The sequence below is a fragment of the Rhagoletis pomonella genome, unplaced genomic scaffold, assembly GCF_013731165.1.
Source record: "Rhagoletis pomonella isolate Grant_MI unplaced genomic scaffold, Rhpom_1.0 Rhpom_scaffold_00004, whole genome shotgun sequence".
Taxonomy (NCBI): domain Eukaryota; kingdom Metazoa; phylum Arthropoda; class Insecta; order Diptera; family Tephritidae; genus Rhagoletis; species Rhagoletis pomonella.
In genome coordinates, this window is record NW_023458558.1 from 32,271,688 (window position 1) to 32,293,899 (window position 22,212).

At 40.4% G+C, this 22,212-nt stretch overlaps 1 protein-coding gene across 2 annotated transcripts in view; it reads right to left on the reverse strand.

The window, feature by feature from the left end:
• Positions 1-656: 656 nt before the first annotated feature.
• The window catches only part of LOC118737466, a 53,448-nt gene continuing 31,892 nt past the window's right edge, over positions 657-22,212 (reverse strand). For both annotated transcript variants that reach the window (XM_036467973.1, XM_036467974.1), the window contains exons 2-6: positions 11,045-15,183; positions 10,091-10,781; positions 9,096-9,249; positions 6,132-9,019; positions 657-5,449 (exon numbers count right to left, since the gene is read on the reverse strand). In XM_036467973.1, the coding sequence (XP_036323866.1) occupies positions 3,826-5,449; positions 6,132-9,019; positions 9,096-9,249; positions 10,091-10,781; positions 11,045-15,062 (9,375 nt within the window). In that variant the 5' untranslated portion in view covers positions 15,063-15,183 and the 3' untranslated portion in view covers positions 657-3,825. The remainder of the gene's footprint in view (positions 5,450-6,131; positions 9,020-9,095; positions 9,250-10,090; positions 10,782-11,044; positions 15,184-22,212) is intronic.

Sequence of the window (22,212 nt, forward strand, 5' to 3'; positions counted from 1 at the left end):
AGCGCCTGGTGATTGGTAATATTCACAATGTTTTTCAAAAAAAATACCTATTTGTTATTTTTTTTTGTATAAGAATATTTTTTTTCGCTTTAGCCAAATCCATATAAAACTCAAGGATTCAATCTATATACAACATTTAGAAAAATTCAAAAAAATTTGGTCTAAATTTCGAATTTCCTACTCTTAATTTATAGAACAATTTAAGGTATGGAGTTTTATAGTCGAGCGCACTTGTGCACAAGGGTATATTAACTTTGTTCGCATAACGGTTGTTTGTAACAGCCAAAACGAAGCGAGATAGATATGGACAAATGCATACATAAATGATCAGAATGAAAAGAGAAGTCGATTAAGCCATGTCTGTCTGTCCGTCCGTCCATCCGTCTGTTCGTGTACACGATAACTCGAGCAAAAATTGAGATATCTCAACGAAATTTTGTTAATCTCTCAAATCTCATTTTTGCCACAACAGCGATTTAACCTCAAAATTTCAATTGACCCAAGAAAAATTAAGACATCCTCGTAATCAGGAGGCCAAAATACACCATATACACTTTTCAAGCCTTTTGGAATTTTTTCTGTTTTATCGCGTTATTTTCGGTCCCTGCTAAAAGCACCTCACTATTGATGAAAATAAAACAAAAGTTAAAAAAATATAGTTTATTAAGCAGTTTTTATTAAAGTTGTAACTATGTGTGTATGTGTATATGTAGGGTATGTATGTATGCAATTAGGTTTACAAGTATATATTAGAACTATGCTTCTCTCTAACATTGTTTTATCGAAATATTACTACTAAATATATGTTCGTAAGTATGTTTGTAAGAATATTTATTGGAATCGAAGGAACATTCTTATTTCTTAAAATCTTTGTTTTTATTGTTTGTAATTCGTGTGTTTTATACGCATCTTTAATTGTAACTGGGTATACACTTAAAAACGGCTACATATTCACAATAAAATTATATAGTAATTAGGTTTAATAGACGACTTTGCCGATCTGCAAATGATAGTTGCCATTAATAATCGTTTTTAGTTGTTTTTTGATTACATTTTGCAAATCTTGTGATTACACAGATGCATAAAATTGTGAATAAATAATACGGCAGTTGCGGGAATTTGCTGAAATCATTTATTCAAAATATTGAATGTGCGGATAGTTCAACGCGTTTAATGCTCTGAAGTAATAAAACCCAGGTAATGTATTGCTTTAAAGCACTAAACACTTATGCATGAAGTAACATTTTGATTTAAATTTCAGTTTTATACTTTTTTGGAGAAAACGCGCAAAAAATTAAGTAAATTCACATTCTTTTGATTCATAAGAATCGAAGTACTTAATACTTTGCGTTGGCTATAAATGATGAATAAGAATTCTTAAGATCTTAAGTGCACTCAAGCGCATCGCTCTAATTCGAATTTCATAGAAATATTTTAGAAAGATGCGTTGAAGTTATAAATCAATGTTTTTTTTTTGTTGTTTTTATCGACTGTTTACATTATTACACTTAAAGCTTACATTACATAACTCGAACTAAAACATGTTAGAGCAAATCTTATAAACACGCTACATAGTATACATATAAAAACGCTTATAAGGAAAATATGAACGCACAACATTTCAAACATACTGGTTATATATTGTATATGTATTTTTATGTATTATATAGTAATAAACTTCGAAGATGAGCTTCTATGTAATTAAGCAAGTAATAAAATTCAAGTCTTTAAAATTGACAAAAACGAGAACAGAAGACTTTATTGCCTTAATACTAAGCGGATTATTTTACTATTTAGAAAATTAAATATTAATATTTGGTTTAAATGACAAATTCGACTTATTTGCAACTTTTAATTATTATTATAATCTAGCACGCTATATAGCAGCGAAGTATTTTAAGTGTGCGTGGAAGTGATACACTTGCAACACATGAAAATATACTGGTTCACTACTTTTAAGCTACTGATCTTTCCGGTACCATGACTCGAAAATTCAACAACCGTACCAGCTCAGCACAAAAAAGAATTAATTTTAACTTGGTTGGCATAAACATTGACCAGATCACCGAAATTTTAAAACTACCAGAGCGACTTGGATGTATTCATTGTCAGCTGCTGTAGTGAACCAGAAATACCACCCAATTCACGCAATTTCATTTTATAAAGAATTACAAATCTCAGATTAAACTAAAAATTATAAATAAACACCTGGGTGTGCACAACAGTCGTAAGTAATAGTGTAACTTAAATAAAGAGGTAAAAATGAACGAGCCAAAAATCTTTAAAACCCGCTAAGTGTATAGATGATTTTGAACGGTTAGAAGGCACTTTGCCGAGTTGCATTTATTAAAAAAAAATTAATACCAAATTATTAGGGGAATCTTTGGAAAATACTGGCAGTATGTGCTTATTTCTTCAATCAAAAATGAACTCTCTAAAGCCTTTAAAAGTAATTTTTTCAATAACTAAGTCAAAGCTTTGGGGATATCATTTATTTTTAGAAGCAATGAATTTTCGAATATGGACGTTGTTTTCTTGTTGTATAGAATGATAATCCAAAAGTATGCGAATTGAATCTATTTAAATAAAACGCATACTCAGCAAAGCACGGGCCACCTGCAATTGAAACACATTAAAGCATACACACATATGTACTATAAATATTTTTATTTTGAACCGAGGAAATAATAGATAAAAGCGCGCACTTCTAAATATATAAAAAAGCTACCTTAAGTGTGTATATGTAGTATAATTTGCTTTATATTGATAAGCGCATAATAAATATTGCTGTTATCGAATATAAACAGGAAGTTTATTTGTTTTTTTTGTTTTTTTTTTAAGCGCATACGACTTTGCCACAATGGAAGCAACGAAATTGTATCGCACGTCAGCAAGTACTTTTTGTATTAAATAATCGACAGTCCGGCCACTTATTCGATGAACAAATGAGTAATTTATCGTGTTCATCTTCAATTGCGAAGTGCTTCGGCACAACGCTTATGCACGCGGGTCCATTACTAGCATTGAAAAGCTAAGTTGAATGAGCGAATGCGCGCGCTTTCAATGTGCTTAATAATTAAATTAAGTGGATATCATTTAATTCCATGTAAACTCGATTCGCCTTTGAAAATTTTGTTATACCTAACCGCATTCAGTTTTGCCTGAAGGTATGCACACATTGCAAGCTTCAAACATTTCTTTTTTACTATCAAAATACTTTGCTTTTACGAAATTTTCTTGTATTGTACATGAAAATACGCATATAGTCAAGCGTAAAGGTTTGCTCCTTAGAACGCATACGACATTACGCTGCTTCAATATTTTCTTTCCAAACTAGTTTTCAATGTATTACATTTCAGTGAAATCCCTCGGGGCAGGGGTTTACTTCAAATCATTTTGTAGATCATTCTGAGTGCTTCTTAGTATTTTTTTATAATTAGTTCACTAGATTGATTAGACACTATCTTAAAATTATTTAAATGCGCTTAAGTGCATAGGTTTTGACTAACTGATTTGATTGATTTGCTAATAGGGTTTCCAATGAATGGTGTGTGTTGTAGGTTTGCGCGCGGGAGATAAGATAATGACAGAAATTCTAATGTATTTAATCACATTACCGATCCTCTTCCACACACACATACACATTGAACCCAAACACCGTGAGGGTATTCATACCAAAATTTGCTACAACACTACATTTATCAAGTCAATTTTCGCTTCACTTGTGCTACTCTCTGACAAGTATTACGTTCGTTCTATAATCTAATCTGATTACCGAATAAAATTGCGTTAGTTGTACGGCTATTAAAAGTTTACTTTGTCATCTTACTTTCTACCGCCTCGCTGCAATCCTGCCAGCCTACCACCAACCGTGTTCACTGCAGTTTTTACTGCTCCATTTTGTAGCTCACCGTCGACACCTTTCGGCGTATTATCGAATGTTGAGCTACGTATCAGCGTTTGCTTCTTTTGCAGTTGTTGCTGCTGCTGCGTCGTTCGTTGACCCACTGCAGTCTTGGGCGCATTTAGTGCCGGCGACGACTTCGTTTGCTGCGACTTCAGTTTACTCACCACTGCAGCAGAGCCACGTGCTGCGCTGACGCGCGGCCCCTTCTGCTGGTCTTGCCGTATGCTTTTTGCGTCATTTACGCGCTTCCAAATGTTGGCGATGCGACTTTGCGCTTGATTGATTTTTGCCACTGCATTTTTTGTAGCATGCGCTGCAGCTGTTGTGGCGGTATCACGGCTGTTGAGATTTGAATTGCTGCGCGTAGGAGGCGTCGTAGCCGATACGCGTGTAATGCGCGCTGCGCTGCTGGTGACACGTATGGCCGCATTGCTGTTGGAGCGCTGGGGCATGGCGCCGCTTGTAACTGCACTAGCTGTTGCGATTACTTTACGGTGTTTTGGTGAGCCTGATTTCGCAGCAATCGGTATTTTACGGCTGGTGGCTGCCGGGGTTGATTTTGAAGTAGTCACGGGGGCGGTACACTTTGTTGGCAGCTTTGAACTGCGTTGCGGGCTGCCGCCAGTTGTAGTTGTAGTGGTTGCAGTTGACGGTAATGTCGCTTTCACATCTGACACAACAACTGGAACTTGGCATGTTGCAATCGTCGGTTCGTCCTGCACAAATGTGCCTTGTCGTTCGAGTGAATGTGACGCTGCCGTCTGTTGTATTGTTGTATCCTTCGCGCTACCGCTATTGTGGGTCTGCAATTTCTTCGGCGTTGTTAACCGCGTTCCAGTTGCATCGGTAGTATTTACATTGGTGTCGCGTTTGCGGCACGCATTTGGCTGCGCTGTTGCGGTTGGAGTCAAAGTTTTATTGGTGGCAACACGCGTTTGTGGCGACATGTTGCGTTGATATTGTATGCTATAGGGTGAAATGTAAGCTGGTTTTTTACGACCACGCACCGCTTTCTGCTTATCATCTGGCACATCTTCGGTCGCAGCTAGCTCAATTGGATTGGCAATACGTGCGCGTGCCAGCGGCTTAGCCACCGACTGCTCCTCCGATTCACTATCATCAGAAGTGTACTCCTCGCTCTGGTCATCATAATTTTCAGCGATGCCATATGTTTCATGTTGGTCATGACAGGACTCGGTTTCGGAATTTTGATCGCATTCAATACTGGTACAATCACCACCATCTGGAGCACCTCTCACCTCTGCCGCTTCTGATTCTGTCGCGCCGTTGGATGTGCTAATAGGCATATTTATGAATTTAAACTTTTGCGTTATTGCGCGTAGTGAAGAAATATTTTCCGAGGGGCTGTCGTCGGTGGAAGTTAGAGAATACGGTCCGGCCGATTCTTCCGCGCTGCCGTAGGTATCTTTTACTCCTGTCACATTACTTGTAATTGCGGTTGTTGTTGTTGTAGTTGCTGTAGTGTAAATTATCGTTTGGGTACGATAACGTTCGGCATCTGCACGTCGACGACTGCTCGAACTGAAATCCATATAATATTAAGAGCGCTCAAAAGATATTTAAGGAAATTAGCTCTAAAAACTAAAAAAAAAACATTAAAACATTTTTTAATGAAAAATTATCATCGGATTCGATAGTTTTCAGCGGATATAATCATTGTAAGAAGGATAAGGCTATAAAAGCTGTAAACTTACGTTACTATGAAAGAAAATGAATAGATATCGAATAACAGTGACATCAATATCGATAGATTATCGATATGCGCAGTTATAAATATCGATATACACATCCATAAATTATCAATATGTATACTATATACAAACAAATAAATTGTATATATTGGAGGCCCGGAAACCTCAAAATGGTCGAAATTTGTATGAAATATTTTCCAAGTTTAAAGTTTTCCAGTTACCCTGGATTATTTCAGCCAACTTGTACTACTTTGGATTGAGTGGGTAATTGAGAAGTAAAGTCCTCCCTCGTTGTAAAACAAACACACTTTATAAGTAGCTCATCGCGATGGTATATAGTGCAGAAGTATGAAAAACAATGACGATATCCGATGAGATTTATTCGAGAAAAAACATTTCTGGGATGACAGACACTGACGTAATATAGTGAATTCAAATTCCGTTGGTCATGTCTTATGAATTGATGGAAACTATCTAACATTTTAATCACCTGAGTATATAATTACACTTACCCAGAGTTATTAGCAATATCCGTCTCGATAATTTCAATTTGCAACGTTTCGTCTGGCATTTGCGTCTCTGCCAACTCCAATCGCCGTTGTTCTTCCTCAGTTACATATACATTTGCAGAAATCGTGTATGTGCGGTAACGGTCTTTGGCTACTTTTCGTTTCTGTTTGGGCGTTAATGTGCGTTTTTCGCCATTTGGTGGCATTGGTGATGCAGATGATTTCTGTGGCGTGGACTCGGCAGAACTGAACTCGCATTCATCCATTGGCAGCGGTGTGCTGCCAGCCCCACTGTGAGAGGAATTTTCTTCGGCTTCGAAATCATGTGGCATTGTTTCGTAACAACTTTGCAAAGTTACCGTGTTATCGTCATAATCCAAACCTTCCATATGACCGCCTGCCGCTGTCTCATAGTTTGAGGCTGCTGAGAGTGTGGTGGCCATGCTGCACTCTCCATCCGCCACCTCCGATTGTATGCTGGCCACACTTATCATAGAGTCCAATAACTCATCCATCAGGGACGGTGGTTTGATATTCTCCAACAAATTGCAACTCGAATTAATGCTTTCAGCACTGCCGCTTAGATGTGCGGGTAGTTGTCCCAGCGCGCGTTTTGCCACCAGACCATGCGGCAGTGACTTGCGCGGAAATTTTGGTGAGCGCATCATCATCTGTGGACTCTGCGGTGTGCTACTACCGCGCCTTTGCAAAAGACCGAGCGAATGAAATGTGTTAGACTGTGACTCTTGCTGATAGTAGCCAGATATGTTGAGCGATTCCATTCCCGATGGTGGACGGATGTTGTCCAAATCCAAGCTATTCATACTGAAAGTTAGGTCGATGCTGTCGTCGTCATCTGCGCTTACGTTTCCACCATGCTGCAGATTCTCAGCTAAGGCGCGCGCTTCAATGGCGATAATAGTGGAATTTGTCATGGCCGCAGCGGCGGCAGCGGCCTGCGCTGCAGCGGCAGCAGCTTTGATGTTGCTACCATAGAGCATATGATGATGACCACTCAGGGAGAGTGCTGCTGATTGCACAGCTCCACCCAATTGAAAATTTATGCCGCTTTTGGTGGTTGATTCTTCAGTTGGATTGTGACAAGATGCATGTATGCTGCGGCTTTCATTCACCAACGTGTCCGTTTCAGTTTCCGTTTCTAATGAGCTGGGTTGTGTGCCCGTGTCGGCAGGTTCGTGCAACAAAATTGATGGTTGTGGCTGCTCCTCATTTATTGGTGTTATTTCAGCGAAATCATGTAAATCTTTATGATCCGCTTCTGTTGCATCAGCCTCTTCATCATCATTATCGTCCTCATCATAATTTAATGACGCAACAACCGGTGCTGTAACGCTAACGCTGGGAAAAGAAACATCGTCGTTGGGGCAGGTATCCTCATTCCATGTATTGTTGGAGTTCGACGTACCACCAATAGAAATACTGGCGGCACCTGAAGCCATTCGCTGTTGTTCAACGGCACTACATTCCGTAACAACGTTTGTAGAGTTAGTACGTAATTGCTCAGCTGATGAGACGAACTCCAATGTCAGCCTTTCCACAGATTTTAACATCAAATCGGGATCTTTGTGCTTTTGAGACGTTGTTAGCGGTGGAGATGTGCGTGACTGGCGCATCTCTAGCGAGACAGTGGTTTCAATAATGAACGATTCATTCGAATCATCACTAGTTGCGGTGTTGTCCAGCGAGGCAGACGGACTATTCATCTCCTCATGTGCGAGCAGCTGGTCGAGTTCAACCGACTGCTCTTCTTTATACCCAGTATCGTTCACTTTCTTGTCGACTGTTACGTTCACGTGATTTGGAAGATTTGCGTCGTTGTGTGCTGTGATGGTGGTGCCCATCGGCGGACTTTTTGCTACGTCTGTGATGTCGACGCTGTTGGTGTACTTCGCTTCCCAACAGTTCACGCTGCTGTAAGAGTTGTTGGTGTCGTTGGAAGTGTTGTTGCTGCTGCTTTTGCTGCTGTTGGTGTTGTTGATAGTGGTGGTTGTGTTGTTGTAGCCGAAGTTGCTCGTCTTTACTACGTCTGGAGCTGCTATGCTGTGCACATTTGAGGATAAAATAGCCGCGTGTGGGTGACACAGCGCCGGTGCAGCCGCAGACGTAGCCAGCACGTTTTTTGGCCCGTTTTCAGAACTATTGTTACTATCGCTAACTGCAAATATCGGCATAGATTTTGAATGAGTGGTATTGTGAGCCGCATATTTTGGACCGCCTGTCGCACTACCTCCACCGCCGCTGTGACTATTGCTGATACTAATTTTCTTTGAGATACCGGTGTTGATGCATTCCAATAATAGCTTCTCGTCCTTGCGTTCCCGTTCGCGTATATGACGATTGACAGTTGTTGTTGTGGTTGGTAGTGCAGTGGCCACGTTTGTCGGCAAAGCTATCGGTTTGGGTTGTGTATGCAGTTGCAATGGCAGCGAATCAAATTGCTTAAGATTCGGATTTGATTGCGTTGTGCTGCTAGTTCCCCGACGATTGCTCAACAAATGTTGGCGACGTTGGTGATTTGCGCTTTCTCGCGTTGGCTTATGCATGCCGTTGCGTATGCACAGCTCAAACAATGATTTAGCTTGATTATCATTCGAATCACTCGAGTCCACTGAGCTGTAAGATTCATTACCATTTTGATATCTATGAGTTGTAATGGAAGTAATGCCATCATCGACGCCAGAAATATGCTGCTGCTGATTTTGGTAGCGTCGCGCTGTGGCACTTGAATTGAGAGACGATGACGAGGTGGCTGCATTTATTGGTATTGGCTGGGAGGAGGACAATGATGTGCGCTTGTTATTGTTATTGGTTCTCGATGTGCTGCTGAAACCAAGATTCGATTTTGGCCTATTGCAGCCGGCGGCAATAGCCTATGGAGAGAATAAGGAAGAGCAAATAGATTCCGTCAGTTTGGAGGATTTTTAAGTGTGTTGGGTTATTACTCACCTGACTTAACAGGTTCGTATCGTCTTCAGAGTCTATAGACAATGAGCTAAGTGAATCGTCCTGCCATTTTTGTTCCATGCGTGCACCCTCTTCAGTAGCCACTTCGTCAGAAGGCTGACCTACATTCGCAGGCATATTTTGTGAATTTTCAATACTGCAGAAGGGAAAAAATAAATGCGATAAAGCAAATAGATTGTGAATCTGAATTGTCAACATCACAACTAAAAATGAATGTGAAAATGGTAATTTTAGTGCAAACAAAAATCCTTACAGCTGAATTATTACACAGTCGTGTGTAAAATATTAATACCAAGCAAACTCCTGATGGTTAGCTTTGAATTGTGAGGTCATATTCTGACAGTATTTGAATTAAAATTTGTTTCATGTAACGGATATAACTAGTAAGTCTTTACTAAATTTTTAAAAATTTTACAAAAACTTTTGTAGCGGATGGAAACAATATAAAGCAACATAGGTGCAGAGTTACATGATTTAATACTGATTTGACAGGTCAGGTTAAGAGAAGCATGATAAAAACATTTAAATCTGTGTTCGTATGGAAAAGTAGCTTATGTCGAAAGGCTGGCTTTAGTATAATGCGGCAATGCCTTTATTTTTTAAACGGCAAGGAATTTTTTGATGAGACTTAATAAGAATATTGACTTGCTAGTATGGGAACTATTTCTTCCACGTTTATATGCCAAAAGTTGTTTAACGGCTTAGCGCCAGTGAGTCATTCGCAATCGTATGCTACGAATGCCGATTTATACCAAAGCCAGCCTTTCGACATAAGCTACTTTTCCATATGAACACAGAAATATTTTTATCATGAAACTTTTAATTTTAAGTTTTCGCTTTCATAATCTTGGGTTGGGTAATAAGAAAAATCAGTCACTATTCAAAGAATTTTTTTGTGGTCTTAATATTTTATGCATGACTGTATATAACTATTACATTTTCCTAGTTTAATATTATTTAAAGGGTTAGTAACTCACCTTTCCGTATTACCCTTTAGTTGAACTGCCGGCCCCACCAAACTGGAACCCACGGTCAGGTTTGACAATCCCGAAGCCACAGAAAAATTACAGGGCGAGTCTTCTACCAGGAATTTACTCATTTCATCTGAGACTGGTAAATATGGCGGAAGTACATTACCGCCGCGTCGCATCATAGCTATAGGATCCGCCGCAGGCGAAGGCCTCATCATTTTATGTTGTATGGCCCCGCCGCTCGTATGCGATTTCGCCTGGGTATTAGGCTTCTTCATGCCTACTTCTATGCATTGCTGCAACAAATCGAATGATTGACCGGTTGCACCACTTTCCGAGGCATTCGATGACACATCATCTGATAGAGTAAGCGAGTGCCGATTTTGGCACATATCACCTGTTGCGGAGCGCGGCGGCTGTGACTCCTTTAATTCTTCCATGTTATTGCTCGAGCAAATCGAAATCGCTGATAAATTGGTATTACTCCCGACTTTCGAGAGCAGCGCTGGCGTATCCTCAGTGTAATAATGCTTTGGCTCCTCGACGGTCAATTGACTGTCTGCGGCTGTTTGACTGTTGGTTGCGCGCACCGACTTTTTAGAGGTTGCAGCTGTTATGGTTGTACGATTCATCCCCATGTTGATGCAATTGGCGAGCAGTATATCGTCGATGTTGTTACCAGCTTCTTCTTCTTCACCTGGAGTAGAAATGTTTGACATAATTAATAATTGAAGACATGAAATGTAGGAATCACTCATTTCCTTAAACCAAGACCAATTCCGTTTAAGTCACACAAATCGAATTAAACAAATATCGAGAGAATCTTTAATTTTTAACGATTATTTTTGTCTCTGGTTAAACTACTACCCGTTTGGTTCAAATTGATTTGAGTTTGGGTTAGTTTCACTAACGCTTGAGTTAAACAAATTTGCGAATTATATGAATAAAGTTCAAACAAACCTTCTGACACAGTTGCTGGTTGCATAGTGTTTTCGCCCTCAACCGGTTGTCTAGATGGCGGTAAGCTGTTTTCATCATCTATTATGCTCAGATTGCTTAGGCTCGTGCGGCATGAAAATTGTGCTGGAGTATTTTCGACGTGGAACGTGCTTATATCATCTTCAAAGACGCTTCGCAACGGGCGTTTACTTTCCTCACCGATGGCAACGCTACCACGTAGCGCATGACCAGCGCTGCTTGCAGCTATCCCGACTGCACATCCGCGCGTGGGTGCAAGCGGCGAGACGCCTGACTGAAAGGCGCCAATTCCACTACCGCCGCTGCTGCTTACATGGCCGGCATTGCTGTGGCGCCGCGGCGAGTGCGGCATACTCTGTGTAGGCGAGTCGGGTATTTCCGAAGGTGAAATAACGCCGCTGGCTAATCGGCTGAAATCACTAACGACAGAGCTCTTGTCATCGCAAGCGCCTATCTCCTCTTCGCCTTCCTCAACCAGCGAATCCATTGAGCTGTGACGCGAAAACATTAGCGGTGTTTCTTGTGCGGAATTCATTGTGGTCGCATTGCCGCTGGTTTGTGTAGCGGAGAGACCAACCTGCGGTAAAGGCATGTCCGTTGGTCGGGTTTCTGCAGGCTCGTCGCTAACCTTTGTTGGGCATATAGTGGTTGCTTTCGTTGGACCCGCCTTGACATCTTTATTGTGCGACTGCTGCGTCGGCGGCGACTCATCTAAACTGCTCAGCGATTCGTAGCGGCTGAAATAACCGGGTGTACCCTCTTCGCAGTAATTGATTGGCTTTTCAGGTGTGTAGGATCCCGAGCCGTACGTGGCGCCTCCATGAACGCCTCCGTTGCTGGGAATTTGCTGTACTCGGTGGCATTTTTTAGGTTTATGTGTAGTTTTTGCAGACTCTGCTGGTGGAACAGCTTCCGATTTGACGACGGCTTGTCGCAAGTCCGAGGCGGACGCGGCATTGGATATAACGTATGGTGTATCTTCAGTTTGATAGCATTTCACAGTATCTTCAAGTATCAGTAGTATTTCATTGCCATCACCACCTTCAGCTTGGTGCACATTTGGCACTCCAGATGATTGCAGCGTGCCGGCGGTAGTGTCCATTGCGATGGCAACCTTACTAAGAGCTCTTCGCTCAGTTGACAACACATGTAAATCCGACTCAAGTTGATGCTCAGCATAGCGCAAACTGAAGTCAGTTGGCTGATCTAAATCAGTTTCCTGATATGTGACGCTGGCGTTGCTGTTGGCCGTTGCTTGCACTTTAGTTGCGCCTTCGTCGGGAATTTTGGCATCTTTTTCACAGTATTTGGCTGAGTAATCGATTGGCTGCTCCACGTCAGTAGCTTCCACATCGTTTTCTAGTGAGTAAGCGGCTGCAGCAGCTGCTGCCGCATATGGCAACTTTTTGCGATTGGCGTCCGAAGCCGATTGGGAACGCATCAAATTCTCGTAGGCCGTATCTGATTTTGCGGAAAAGACGGAGTCGCGACTTTCGCTCTTGGTCAGCATAGCGGAGCGTGTGAGTCGCACTGAAGCACCTGGAGGTACAGTTCCACCAGCTACGCCGGTGTAGCGTTGTCGCTGCGTTTGCATAGCTACACTCAATGTGTTATGTTGGTGGAGTTGACCACCCTCTCTGTGTATACCGCCATTGCTCATATCTAGGTTATCGCAAGTCTCGGCGTGCTGTTTTCCGCCTAACTCTTGTTGCAGCGCCTTTTGTTTGCGTACATTTAATGTCGGCAATTTGCGTAGGCCCATCGAACGTGCAATTGGATCCAATGGATTCTGACTCTGCACTGCTGGCCGGAAGTTGAGTAGGTTCTTGAGCGCCGAAGCACTGCCCTCAGAGATCATAGCGTGCTTTGAGTGTATCAGCGAACGTAACATGGGCACTGCGCCGTTATCCCACAGAAATTTTTGATCCTCTGGGCAACGCGCCGATAAATTCCACAATGTACCACAAGAATTGCTCACCACCGTTAAACTCTCCGACTTAAGCTGCTGCAGCAATATCGAGAGGCAGTTGCGCTCGCGCAGTATTTGGCGGTAATGTTCGCGAACAGCGATGTGACTAGAGACGTTGCGAAGTATGCCACCTGCGTTTTCGATGATTTTCAGCGTTTTACTGGGTCCCTCGTACGAGAGCATATCGACAAGGAAGGCGAGTGCGCCCTCCACCGCACAAAATTCGGCCTTGTTTGTACTACAATGAGCCGACAGATTCCACAATGCAGATAATATAGCCTTAAGCGTATTCTCACTCTTGTTTTTCATAGCCGCGCCCGCTAAGGCGGTCACGGTACCAATTTCATTTAGCACTGCTTTCATATTGCTATCAGCACGCCAGGACAGATTGCGCAATACGCTGGCGGTTACTTGCAGTAAATCATCGGGTGCCGAGTCCAACTGCGCCACCAGTGCCTCCATGAACAGTTTCTGACTACATAGATAGGCCTTGTTGTGTTCATCGCCGAATGTGAGATTCGTTAGCGCCATGAGTGCATACCGTCGCAACGAATTACAGCACTGATCCTCAGATTTCGGTCCGTGCACAGCGTGGTCCAAATGCACCAAATTCGGTATTGCCTGCAGTGCACCCAACTCGCACATAGCATGCCGATGCTCTTCGTCGAAGCTCACTTTCATCAATGACGAAATCGCCGCCAGCGGATGCCTTTCTGAATCATCAGCAATCGCTTCGCCACCGCTCTGCAGAAGCGTTTTCAAAAAATTACAATAGTCCAATATCTGCTCGAGCAAGCGCAGCACCTTTGCTTCACGTCGCGCGGTCTTTTCGTCCGGGTGACTGTGCACAACGTTGTGTAGTGCCATGCTAGCGCATTTTCGAACACTATCATCGCCATCGGAATGCATCATCTGCACCAGCAGAGGCACACAGCCGGCACGGCGTAGGGCGCTGCATGTTTCTGGTGTTCGCGACAATTCAAGAAACTTCTTAGACATTTCCGCCGGGTCATTGGAGCCCAACATCGACAGTAGCGAATACACACACTCCACCTTCGGACCAAGACGGTCGACATCGACAATGTCATCGACCCCAAGTGTATTATTGCTATTGTCAGCGCCGATGCCAGTGCTGCCGCCAGCATGAGCCATTGGCAAGCTGCCATAAAGTCTATCAAAGCTGCAACTACCGCTCCCGCTGTTGCTGGCCCAGGCGCCACCTTTTGGTATGCTGCGTTGTAGTGCTGGTGGTGGTGAAGGCGTTTCGGCGCTGTGCAGAAAACGTGACAAGGTGTATGATGACGTGAGCTCTTTATTGCGCTCTCGTGAAGTATGCGAACTCGACATGCTACCACTATGACTACCGCTAGCCGCGCCGCCACCATAACCGCCGCGGTCCAATGAACTTTTACGACCGCCACCGCTGCTGCTGCTGCTGCTCTTCATCAAATGACCTGCATTTAGGGCGGACTGCTGCTCCTCTTGCCGTTCGAAATTGCGGTCTAGACTACGATGCTCGCGACGCAGGTCCTGTTCGACGGCAGTAGCAAGCAACATGTAGTCTGGCGGTATGGGATTCTCGTCCAAAAAATGCTTTGGTTTCGTAAATGCGCTCTTTCCAATGCCACATGGTAGATTCAAAGTGTTATCGTCCTGTGTAAATTCTTTCTTTGTATAACCGCTAGCTGCCAACTCATAGTCGCTAATCTCACCGTCACGCTCGTACTTCTTATCCATCTTCAATTGTTCACCGCTGCTGGTGGAGGTGCAGGTTTTCGACTCTATTTTTGCGCTGAAAGTTAGCACGCGCTCAAAATCAGCGACCATTTCGGGTGGTGGCATGGCATCGTCTAAGAAATGGGGCTTCTGTGTGGGTACCTCGTCGACATCCACGTCGACTGCAATGTCCACTTCGGTGTCTTCAACGATGATACTGCCAGCATCGTCATCATCCAAATTTGACCCAGCGTTCAGTTTCGGTTCGCGCCTGTTGCTGCGATGTGATGCAGACGTCGTCGACGACGATAGCATTTTTTATGCGCTCAAGCCAACTTCAGCCGAATTTCGTTCAATAAAATTACGCACATGCGTCTGTAGCATTGGTTACACACTTGAGCCTAGTCTGCCATATTTTCCAACGGTGCAACGGCAACTGTAACACACATACAAAGATATCTAGACATTAGACAAATAGCAAGCAGACAAATTAAAGTAATGAGATTCGATGCGGCTATTTTTAAATGAGTTCACACCGTCGTTTTTCTTTCCTTTGAAAAAATTTAATTTTTTTTTTGTTAGTCTCTTTTCAATTGAACGCGCCCTGAGGCTTTTACTCTTATGCACTCCTCGTTGACTACACATTAGTCATTCATACAGACGCACAAACATTTCAATGTGTACAGTGGCTGAAAGCCAACTAAAAAATTCGCCAGAAGTATAAGTGACAGAGTAGAGCGCAAGAGCTATTTCTAAGTCTGTTCCACGTCAAGGCATAATTTTAGTTATTTTTATAAAGTGTTACACACATTTTGCTATGCACTCAACGCCTTGGCACTCAGAATTTATAAGCCGCTTCCTATTCAAACACAACATAAATCTCCTTATCGTTCATTGAAATGTATTTATGGAACCACCTAAATTTGCATGTATACTAGACCACGTAAAAAAAATAAAAGTCCTGCAACGCGACCACAATCTGACTCAGATTTTTGTATTTGGCATAGTAATGATCTTCCAGGAATCTCCCTTCTCTGCGATAATTCTAAGAGGTCGCGCATTGAATGTTTAATTTTCTCATTGGAATTACACGTTAGTAGCTGAGTTATTCTCTTTTGAGGTCAATATAATTTACTAGGATTAATCAAAATGCTCGAAACTATAAGAATACATTGATTACATGTCATTTAAGTATTATGCATGCTCAGATTTACTCCAAACTCCTTTTTTATTTGTTTTTTATTTTTCGATTATGGATTGAACTGGGATTGAACTCAGGCCCTTCGGAATGGTAGCACGCACTGCTATTCAGTACACCACAGCGGCCGCCCAATTAATGAACTATACTTTCATAAATAACACACTGCTACAAAAAAGCATAAAGCAGAAATACCTGGGAAGTTATGTATATTTTCTGGTAGGTCTTTTCGAGTAAAACCAGAATCGAAATATGAAATTTGCCAAACACTCCCAAAATTTTGATATACTGTGAAAAACCGGGATTTCGTACTTTTACGCACTTATAAGCCCGTAACTTAATTGATTATGAACTTAGTTTCAGTTTATTGCCGGGTTTAGAAAGAAGAAACTTGGGCCTTTCGAACGATATATATGTATGTGAATAAAGAAACCTTAAGATATCTGTGTGTATTTACCCAGTAAACACATTTTCTTAATTTTTTGCGCCTTTTTTAAATTTTGGTGAGGTTTTCACGCATTATTTAAAAAAAAAAACAATAACAGTCCTAAATTGATTGTAAAACTAAATTTAATAAGGAAAAGAACTAGTTTTTTTTCAAAAATTGGATGAGAGTTATTAAACTTTTTATGTAAACAAAATTTTTGCAAATATTATTTTTGACTATACTACTACTCAAAAATGTTTTCTCCACCGTTTCTTCTTAATATAGCATCGTCAGTTTCTTGTTGTAGTGACCAGAAATTCTGAAATATTTTTTGTTATATTTTTTTTTTCCGAAACGTTTTCTAATTGTAGCTATTTCTTGGTGAAAGTATTCGCCTAGTGCATCACTGAACCGGCGCAAATTATGTGGGATGAAGTCCAAATGCGAATGTGGGAAACGAATTTTTGCCGGACTTGCCGGTATCTCACTATGATATTTAGCTTTTGTTGCACATACGTACGAGTACTATGGTCCACTTTGGCAAAGTTTGAGAACCTCACGTTTAGAGGTTGTAGTTTGAATTATACACTTCTGCTTATGTATGTATGTGCATGTGTATCTCGGGCACTAATAATTGCGAGCAAAAAAGGAAAGTACACTTTTTGCAACATTAACAGAAACCAAAACATGAAAAACTTCAACGTTACAGTAAAGTTTAATAAAACAAAATTAACTCGTATAAACCAAAAATACGTTGTAACTAACTTAATAATCTGCCTGACACAAAAAAAGTTTGTTGTTAGTACTAATAGGCAATTATTAATGCTGGTCACTTATTAAAAAGCAGAAACGTCAATGACTTCTTTGCTCCCCTGAAGAATAAGTATGATTATAAAATTCCTTGGTTTTACGACCAATTATCAGATCACGTCAATCTCAATAATCCACTATGTGTGGCAATGGGACATTTGAAGTATGGGATTATTAAAAGCCATGCATACAAAAATTTGTATATGCAAAGTATGTATGTATGTATTTAGTATTTTCTCTTTGTGATACAAGTACAAAAGAACTGTGTCAGTCAACGCCACTCAAAAATAAAACTTAGCACAACTATATTTAGTTTGTTTTCGCATATTAAATTACTCAGCATGCATATCTACACACAATTATTGCAGATGAGTGCGGAAACTTTGTAGATTGTGGATGAAACAAATCTACTTGCAAACGATATCATTGGTAACAGAACTAAGTTATTAACAGAACGAAGAGCGTTTTACAAGATTAAATGGGAAACTTGTTGCTTTATAGTATCGATTGAATAGCGTCTTGAGCTTTTTCTTTTACTTAACATTAACTCGAATCACTTTTATGTTGCAGCAACACAAAATAGGTTGGATATGGAAGAGCTGCCGTCAGAGGGGACAGCCCACATTTTCGCCAATCAACTCCTATTCCTTGCCCAGCAAACTGATACATACATATGTTTGCTGGCAATGGGAACTCATCTCTCGCTCACTTCACAATGCCGCCGAAGAAGGGGTACGATTTAAACGAGCCGGAAAGAACAACTGGTACGACCAGGAATGTCATGTTGCAGAAATGCCGACTGCAGGGCTACGCTGCGATATGACACAACCCGAGCCATGTGGGATTTCTATACTGAGCTTAAGAAGAGGGAAGAGCGGCTTTTTTTCTGTAATAAAAGGAACTAGGCCGAATTACGTCAGTGCAAAGCGATTTAAGTGCGCACCCATAGAAAAAAAAACCACCGAAACCCCCAAGTAGGATGTGCCCTGTTACATACACCAACGGCCGAGCGATAAACCTTCTTTCCATAGTATACAAATACTTATCGAGATCCCAGGGCGTGAAATACGAAACCTTACTGTCAACGATGCATAGTCTGTAATGCTCTTTCCAAGTTGGATATGGAAATTAAAGTTATGGAGGTGAAAGAGTACAAGACGAAGGACATATCTCCGGTCATTAAGTAAACAGTCAGCGCCTGCGCCATCACGTCACTTTCGTTCATTTACACCAATAATAATGTCAGCCTGGAAATCCAACGTAGAATTATTCTTCCCAACAATTGCTTCTTTGAACTGAGTGAGCAATTGATAATCAAGTCACTCATCATGCTCGTGCTGGTATGGGGTGCAGAAACATGGACAATGAAAACATTCGATGGTCATTTGGAGAGAAACATTCTGTAGAAGATTTACGGGTCTTTGCAAGCCGACGATGGCGAGCATTAAAACTATAGCGCAGCAAATTAATATACCCAAGCTGAAAGTATTCAAGAGCAAGGTTTCGTCTGCGGTGAAAAGACCGGCTGGATCAGGACCTGGCCTAACTTGACATTTCCCATTGGAATAAAATAGAAACGACTTTTACCCAAAGTAAACCAGGCATAAATACTGTAATTTGCCTTCATTTTACTTGTCAACGAAAAATGACACTACAGATGGCACAACGCCGAAACCAAAATTTACAAGTGATGCACTGTTATTTGCTTTTCCAGCTAAATGTTACAATCGCAATAATTATTAATTAATTAAGTATAACCTCCAAATCTTTTTGAATTGTCAATTTTTTTTTATTGCCATGTTAAGATTGCAATTTTTTGCCTGCGTGTTTTTAGAACAAGTGGAAAAATGATTAAAATTCACATCGGAGCGAAATATGTAACTTGGGTCTATAAAGTAAAATTTTCAAGAGGAAAAATTTTATTGCACATTTTAACCTCTTAGCCCTCTCACGAAAGCATCGAAAGGGTTAAAATGTTTTAAAAAATTATTCTCAGACAAAATCTTTATACAAGGGAAATGAAAGTCCACGTAAAACCATGCACTACACTCAAAAAAATTAAAGTTAAATAAAGAGGATATCAAGCAACCATTTTGGTTCTTTATTATCGAAAAATTTTCGTGGACAACTCGTGGACCCCCATATTTTTTCACGCCAAGGTAGACTCCCGTCGAGTTGGACCACTTTGGAAATCACTGATGTAGCACATCCTGCTGATCTAGTATTTCCAGACCTTCGTAACAATTTCTGACTCTACCTCACGTTTGTTTTTCTCAATATTCGCCTTAACCCTTCGTCGGGCGAACTGATCGGCCAGCACATTTTTTTTATCTCGCCGTGCCGTTTTATACCGTTAACTTTGCTGACGCTCAGTGGCTGCTTCTTTTGAAGTGCTCTCTACAGTAAAACCGCTCAGTTTTTGTTTGACCCTCTTAACGAGAATTTATGTAGAGTTTGATCTGAGAAGCTCATTTCATCTAAAAGTAACATGTCCCAGAGTTGAATTTTTATGGAATATATATTTTTTTTATTTACCTTTGGATTTTTATCACGGACGTGAACCGGATGAAAAATTGGGTCGGTTCGATTCAGCGGTTCGAACCGTTTTTGCACTTTTGGATTGGTTCGACAGAACGGTTTTTTTAGTCTATGAACCGGGGTTTTGGTTCGGTTCAACGGTTCGGAAATAAAAAAAATAACGCGCAAGTCTAAGTGTAAAGTGTCAAGTGCAACAACGCGCAAGGTTAAATTTTAAGTGTATGTTAAATGAGATGAGTTGCCTTTAGATTTGATATTGCCACATGGTAAACAAACATGGTATGTATTACCATATTTAACGAAAAGAAACAAAAGCGTGTAAATTTATCTATTGAAAATTGGTTTAAACGAACCTTTAAACCTTTATGAAAAGTGGTTCGGTTTTCTGTTCGTATCAAACATTTGTGGAAAGTTTCGGTTCGGTTAATGGTTCAGTTAATTAATAGAAAAAATCGGTTTTCCGGTTCAAAACCGGTTCACGTCCCTGATTTTTATAGTAGCTGCTAAATTTGTGTTAAATAAATGGATTTTTACAAAAATGTTTATATATATTTCTTTTTCACATTCCTAAACGCCGTGCTTGTATTTCCCAGATTTATAAACAATATAATTGTGTGTTTATTATGTGTTTTTAAAAGTGTGCCAGTTTGGCAAATTGCGCCCGAAATTAACAGTCACCATATTGCGCCTGACGAAGGGTCAACGGATGGTTTGCATAACAACGTTCCCTCACGCACCCCACAAAAAAAGTCCAATGGCATCAAATATTTAGCATCTCCGAGGTGGCTAATTGACATCGCCGAGATGGTTGATAACACGATTACCGCAATTGGCACGCAAAATATCGATTGTGGGTATGGGCTGTGTGGCATGACGCATTTGTCGTATTTGTTTCAAAATTTGCCACGTTGGGACACAGCTGATTACTTTTGTATGGAAACTTTCTTTCAACACTGCCATATTATTTGCGCTGGTAATCATTGCAAGGTCGAAATCGCGAAAAACGTGTTTTTTTATTGCCCTCGAATACTTCAAGAAAAAGTATATCAGTTAGGGCTGCTTCGAAACTTATGTAATTGTAAAGACTTTTCTTTTTACGATATATTATATACAAATGGCGGTTTAACATTGGCAAATGTTCGATATGCTTACGGTGGCCATCCGTTCTGTTTTTTGCAGGACCGTACTGTTTTTCAAAGGTCGGTCCTGCGTAGTTTTTCAAACCTGAAAAACCTGAAAATGTACTGATTTTTTCCAAGTGTCCTGCATTTGTCCCGCATTTTATTCGTTATTTTAAAATTATCGGACAATGGATGGATTTTTTCAAAAAAGTGTTTTTTTTTGGGTACTTTTCGTAGCTTTTCTTCAATATCTCATGAAAAAATCTCCCAATCAACGTAAGCGACTTACAGCACGAAGGGTATTGACGTGCCTCTTACCAAAATATATAACTTGTGGCGACGTCAATTAAAATTATTAGTGCTACAGGCGACCATTTGCATTTTGTCGTCAAAGTCGAAAAAATTGAGATTTTCAATCAAATACGCAGTTTCATTTGATTATTTTTTTTCATTATTTTAAAAATTCCATAAAGAAGATATATCACTACAGTAAATTTTGAGCCAAAGATAATGAAAATCGGATTAGAAATGTAAATGCTATGGAGTGCAACTGCACAAATTATATATTTTTGTAAAGGGCACTTTGTAACTCGTCGTTTACGTCGATTCATGACGACGTAACTGCGAAAAGTACCAAAAAAACAAAAAAAAGGGTACTGTTTTCGTTTTGAACGACTCTAAATTTGTCTATAAAATAATCTTTTAAATATTTTCACTTTTCGTGTAAACTATTTTAATTATAATATGTTTTACTATACTTTTATAAATATTCATGTTAAAAAGATTAATATCGATGAAGAAAACGTGATTCATATTTAAAGTTTAAAATGTATTAAGAATTTAGAATCATAAATACTCTTTTGATATTTTTATACTACGTAAATATATGTAGGCATATTTTTGAAAAATTGTCAAACTCAAGCTCTAATTCACAACCTACTTTTCACATATTTCGGCGCATTTACATAGTAGCGCACAAAAAAATTGATTTGTAGAGTAAAATTGGCGCTAAATCGCCCAATCTGGACACTCTGGTTGGAATACATCTTGCAAGGCTGTATAAGAAAGTTATTTTCGGGCAATCAATAGTCTTCACAAATATTCGTCATTCGCAATGCAGGTTACCTGCAAACCATTTTTCAGTGTATACTTCCGATTTTTGCCGAACTTGGTTAAATGTGCACACTTCGATTCGTTTACGAAATTTCGGAAGAAAATCGGTAAAGAAATTAAAATAATACTGCTATGTGAGGAATTTCTAGCAGAATTTTTTCAGAATTTTCTTTATTCTTCGTACAGAAATTGCTTTACGAGTTCGTGCCAACCACTTCATATATTTTTCTTTGAAGATTCGTAAAAAAATCGTTACAG